This window comes from Motacilla alba, chromosome 9, assembly GCF_015832195.1.
Source record: "Motacilla alba alba isolate MOTALB_02 chromosome 9, Motacilla_alba_V1.0_pri, whole genome shotgun sequence".
Lineage (NCBI taxonomy): Eukaryota > Metazoa > Chordata > Aves > Passeriformes > Motacillidae > Motacilla > Motacilla alba.
In genome coordinates, this window is record NC_052024.1 from 13221297 (window position 1) to 13227296 (window position 6000).

At 46.6% G+C, this 6000-nt stretch overlaps 1 protein-coding gene across 1 annotated transcript in view; it reads left to right on the forward strand.

Annotated features, from left to right (window-relative positions):
- The window catches only part of LOC119704489 (D-beta-hydroxybutyrate dehydrogenase, mitochondrial-like), a 16945-nt gene extending 11205 nt beyond the window's left edge, over positions 1-5740 (forward strand). The window contains exons 4-5 of the mRNA XM_038145834.1: positions 1875-2027; positions 3570-5740. Coding sequence (XP_038001762.1) covers positions 1875-2027; positions 3570-4051 — 635 coding nt within the window. The 3' untranslated portion in view covers positions 4052-5740. The remainder of the gene's footprint in view (positions 1-1874; positions 2028-3569) is intronic.
- The last annotated feature ends 260 nt before the right edge of the window (positions 5741-6000 follow it).

A 6000-nucleotide genomic window follows, 5' to 3' on the forward strand; every position in this document is an offset into this window, starting at 1 on the left:
GGTCTCATGCAGTTCCCACTGTATTGTTGACTGTAGAGACGTAATAGTGATAAGGCTCTGCTCAATAAACACACTGCTGTCCAGCAAACAGCCCTGTGACTGGGCTCCCCTCAGCACTTTGTTCTGTTTGTAACGTGCTCTGATCTGTGAGCAATGGAATTCCAACAACAAACTATGGTAAATAATGATTCAGGGACGTTCATGAGAACTAACATCACAACCCAGGAAATGGGAAAATGCTGTACAGAAATTTACAGGAATTTGTAAGGAATGCTATGCAGAGGTGAGTTTGTGACCTGCAGTTTATGTCTTTGGTGAATTTCTGCCAAATTTTCTCAGAATGTTGTTTTGTTAGTGGTGAAATTACTCTAAAATTACAAAGGGACCCCATTCAGGCTGAGATGCTGTGCTGGATGCAGATCAGTGTGAATTTCAGTCATCTTGACTCACTAAAACTGGGAGCTTCAGTACACAGCTGTACACAGCTGGTCAACAGCCTTCAGGGAGAACAACCTTAGCTGGGAACAGGGCAGGGTTACTGGGGCCCGTGTGAGAGCACAGAGTCAGTCTGTCAAGGGCATGCTGATGTTTTTAAGTGCAACAGGAGGATAAATGCCATTGCACATTGGCAGAGTATTGCAATTTGCTTATAGGACTATGTTTGGTAAAATACATGGTTACTATCTGACTGAATCAATACAGGGTGAAAGTTGAAAGACTTTCATGCATCAGAGTAGGGGAGCTATGGAGCAGAGGCAGGGCAAATAGCCCAAAAATTTCTGAGAGAGAGCTTGATAACTTTTATCAACAGGGTGGCATACATTGGTGCTTTTGATAGCAATGTTGGAGCTCCTTGGACATGAAGACTCCTTCTTAGCCCTGTGTTAGTTCTTGGTAAGAGGAAGGTCCTGGAGTGGAAAGGGGCCCTAACTTCAGCTGACAGCCCTGACAGTCCAGCCCTGACTCCAACACAGTAAAAAAAAAAACCATGGTGTATGGCAGGACATGTAATGAGGAGCAACTCTGTTGTCTTGTTCCAGCTCCTCTGTTTGTTCCTCATGCAGTTTATGGCTGCATGGTCCCATGTTTCAATAAATCCATGAGGTATGGATTCAGCCCTACAGACATTTGCCACTGGGAGTCCTGCAGTAATCGCTTTGAAGGGTCAAGTCCTTGCTGACCCGCTAAGTCCTGACATGTAAAGGGTTCATCACAGAAGCTCTTGGGAAGTGCAGTCAATTTATTTTTGACAGGACTGCATGTGCAAAAGACATTATTTTTTAAATTCCAGTAGTTGTAAGGGTTGACTGTAAGTTTGCTAACTCCTGATAAAGTTAGGGTGAGAAACCAAATACTTGGACTAAAACACAGCAGCTGTTAACCAGGCCATGAATGTACAGATCAATACCATGCACCCTCCAAAACAGCGAGCCAGAGTTCTGAAGAGATTAAGAAATCAAAAATACCTGTTTTCTTTCCTTTTTTTCCCCTCGTGATTGTGGGATAAAGTCCAGCCCCTTCCAAATTGCAAAATTCATTATAAAGTCACTGAGTGGAGGCAAACCTGGGATCAAGAGGAGGCTTAAAAGAGAGCCAGATGCAGCCTCATAAAGCCCCAGAAGAGCATTTGACTGTACAGGAGATGGTCGAGAGGCAATACTTGTGTGGCCCCATCACTTTCCTTGATGTTCCAAAGAAGCCCCTGGTATAGGAAGAACATATTTCATCTCCTTGCTAGATTTTTCTCTAGAACTTATTTCTATGAAAGTACCCAGTTCTTTGTTAAGGTTTTAGGTTACTGTGAACAACAAGGAAAGTGTTTTCTCTGCAACACTTTTCCCTGTCCCATTCTTTAATCATGTGTTTGTTGGCAGGTCTGTGGGGCCTAGTGAACAACGCTGGCATCTCAACCTTCGGAGAGGTGGAATTTGCAAGTTTAGACAACTACAAGAAGGTGGCAGAGGTCAACCTATGGGGCACTGTGAGGGTGACAAAAGCTTTCCTGCCCCTCATTCGCAGAGCTAAAGGTACATGCTGGGCACTGGGTTAAGGCTCAGAGCTTTTGTATCACAGCAAAGAGATGTAGCTGGAAATCCAGGCTGTACTTGGGGGAATACCTGTGCAGTTCAAGGAGGGTTTCTGAGGATGCCATGCAAGCATTCGGTAGCACAGGCTATTCATGGGACAGGCCAGGCACCTACACAGCAGGTGGTATCTTAAACATCCAAGATATCAGAGACTTTTGTGCAGTGTTGGCAGATATCACACAGATAAGATAATCCAGAGTCCACAGAGTGGTCATGGTTGGATAACTGCATCTTCTCCCTTCATGTTATTCCATTCACAGGTGATTTCAGGTAGTGCACAATAAATGAGAGCCAATGACAGCCATTTCAGATATCTTACAAGACAATGGTATTGTCAAAACTCTTTGTTTTATATTGAAAAAAGATATGTAAGAGCAGAACTCTGAAGAGCTTCTTTATTTAGCATGTGTGGGAATGATGGTATAAGTGTGTGTTCTGGGAGGACAAAAGGGGGCTATATTAAGAAGATTGCTCAGATGCCATTCCTAGACAGCAATTAACCACTAAACAAGCTCTATCTCACTACAAAAAATATCTTACCCATCAGGTCAGCAGGTGGATCTCACAATCCCTCCAAGTTACACTTAGGTCTGGAATGAGACAGTAGAGCTGTCCAGTTGTTTCTCAGCTGAGATTTCGAACTGCAGAAGGATATTGTGCTCCATAGTTGTGAAAATTCTCTCTGTAAAAATAGCTGGTGGAATTTCAAGGGCTTGTTTGTAAGTGTATCTGAAACGATAGTGCACATGTCTTGTCTTGGATGAACGCTGAGACACACACAGAGGAGTGACCACTGCTGTCACTGCCCTGAGGCAGTGCCCCGAGGGCTGTCATGGGCTGTTGGCAGGAATTAGGACAATTGCTCTCCACTGCCCCGTGAACAGCAGCACATCAGCTCTCCTCTTGTTTGTCCCAGAAATGGCCACTGTAGAGACTTGTGGCTGCCAGCTGGGTGAATGGCTTGTGCTGCTCATGCTGCAGGTACACAGAAATCTCTACTCATTCTCTGCCATCCAGCTCAGGTCTAAAAGTACACACATGTATGAGGCAGATGAGCTGTCAAGCTTGCAGAAAGAACCAGAACACTTGTATGGCATCACACAGAGTTGTGAGCTTTGCAGGTCCTGAAACTCTAGGCTGGGAGCTTGAGCCCTTCTCCAGCAAGACACATGGGTGAGGCACACTCCTGAGAACACACAGCTAACAGTCTTGAAGATCATGGTCTTCCCTACTTGGAAATTAGGAGGGAAATGTCTTGTATGCTTTGTAAATTCTTTGATGCAGAGGTAGGCATATGCACGATCCCCTGGAGAAGAGGGGTTAGCCTTGCTTGAGGCGGGAGAGAAAAGCTCCATGACAAGGGGGTGTGTATTCAAGATTCAGATTTTAGAAATCAGCATCATCCCACTAAGTACCCTTTTACTGGGATGTTCGGCTGCTGCTTCTGCAGCTCATCCCCTCTCCCTGACCTTCTCTCTCTAGGCCGTGTTGTGAATATCACGAGCATGTTGGGACGCATGGTGAGTCCATCTCGCTCCTGCTACTGCGTTTCCAAGTTCGGGGTGGCGGCGTTCTCCGACTGCCTGAGGCAGGAGATGTACCGCTGGGGCGTCCGCGTCATCCTCATCGAGCCCAGCAACTTCGTGGCAGCCACGGGCATCCTGACGGCAGCCGCCATCGACAGGCAGGCCGAGGCTCTGTGGAGCGGGGCCCCCCGCGCCGTGCGGCAGGACTATGGCAGCGAGCACTTCGCTCGCCACGTGGCCCTGATGAAGTCCTTCGTGGACAGTGGCCTGAAGGACATGTCTCTGGTCTTGAATGACATCACCAAAGCGCTCACGTCCCCGTGCCCGAAGAACCGCTACAACCCCATGGAGACTTACTGGTGGGTGAGGCTGCAGGTCATGACCCACCTGCCCACAGCCATTGCCGACTGGCTTTACATCCCCGGAGCCACTCTGTAAACAGGCATCCTTCAGGCATCCCTCCAGGGCTCCTGCTCACACACAGGCTAGGGCTCACCTCTGCACTCCTTGCTGCTGTGTCTCCCCTGGAGATGCATATGCTTCCACTTTGAGTTGTGACTTCAAGTCGTGTGTTGTGGAATGCTGCAGCAGCATGGGTTTCTGGTTCTTTTTTTCCAACTCATTCTTGTTGTTTGTGTTTCTTGTTGTGCTGATTAAAGTTGAAAGGTGTTTTCCTTTTAACTATGGAGGAAGCAGAGGAAGGTAAACATGTGTCAAATATGTGGCTAGTGTAATTAGGTCAGCAGATAAATTTGGGTTATTAATGGGCTCTTGCTTTTCCTTGCAAGGGCAAATTGCTAATAGCAGAGCAAAGCTGTTGCTATGAGATGGCTTGAAGGGAGAAACTAAAATGGGAAACAAAAGCAGAGTTTTCCATTTGATTGAAAATGGGTCAGTCACAGCCTTTCATTGTTTTCCTGATACTGCCAAGCAGCTCTGCTGTGCTGTGAGTGTCTGCTCTTTCCAGGGAAACAGCAACACTGCCTCTAAACAGCCTCATTACCTAGCTGCAAAGAAGGGTTCTTCCCTCCCAGCACTGTGGCCAGGAGATGCCAGAGCCAACAACTGGGCACATAATGGGCAGTGAAAAGCCCTACTAATAAAGAGGTCTGAGCCATCTCTCAGCAGCCCCTCTCCACCTGCTGCTGCTGAGCTTTGTGGGACAGGGTTTAAGCTGATGTAGCAAACAATTTGGCTTCTCAGACTACTTCTTTACATGCCTGAACTACTCAACTGTGATGCAGATGTTGTCCAGCCATCCCCTTTTCCCTCTGGCTGGTGAAGGAGATGCTGTTGTCTTTTCCAAATCAGTTTTTTCATTTCTCCTCTGCATTTGAACAGTGATGGGGCACTGTGTAGCTAGTGTGGCCTGACTGTGAGCTCTGGAAGGATGCTTTAAGGGACACATTTCCTATTTTTAATATTGCACAATGAAATCTCCATGTCACACAATCATCTTCTCAATCTGCCTCTTGATAACTGATATGATATATCTTGCCCAGCATCCCGAAGGGTCTCTTCTGTTGGCCATATGCAGGATTTCAATAATGCTTTCCAAGTGCATGGCTGCCTGCCATGCCCCATTCCCTGTGTTCCAGTGGTGACCACTGGTGGAGCAGCCAGCAAGCTGCAGGCACTGCTGGCCAGGCTGGGACTGAGCCTCTTACTCTTAGGGACCAGCTTTTCCTTCCACTGTTTTGCCTTATGTGAGACCAAGTGGCTGTGAAAAGAGCTTATTGATTGCTCTTTCTTCATCTGTCTCCACTAGCTCTGACTTGGAAACTGTGCCTTAAACTTTTTGTGTGCCACTGTCTGCAAATTCTTGGAGTCTGCATGCAGCCATGAATGCTGTGATGCCTTCAGGAGGAAAGCAGGTATCCCTTGGAGATGCTCTCAAGGCAGCTTGTCTTACAAGTAACAACTGCTAGAAATACTGCTGTGCAGATTGTGTCTTTTCCAGATCATCTGCACATGGAGATTTCCTGGGATTCAGGACCCAGAAGGATCCCACTAAACTGTAGCTTAAACAGTAATCACTCCTGCCCCCTGCACTGTGAAATGTGATTAATGTTAAGTAGCTCTGATTTGCACAGAGGGAAAAATAAACTGTAAGATTTTTAAAGCATATGTCTCTGGCTCCAGTGCTCATTTCTACATTTGTTTTCCCACCTCTTTTGAATCTGAGGTTGGAATTTAATTAGGTTCAGTAATTAAGGAGGTGGTTTAATAATAACAATTAATGGTGTTTCAGCAGGTAGTGGGACTGTGGAGGCTCAGTGAGAACTGCCTGGAGCAGAATGGGCAGCATGGCCCATTTCCTCAGCAGAAGGCAGTTAGAGAGGCCTCTCTGTAAACAGAGGCACCGTCAGTGTTTGTATTTTGTGTGG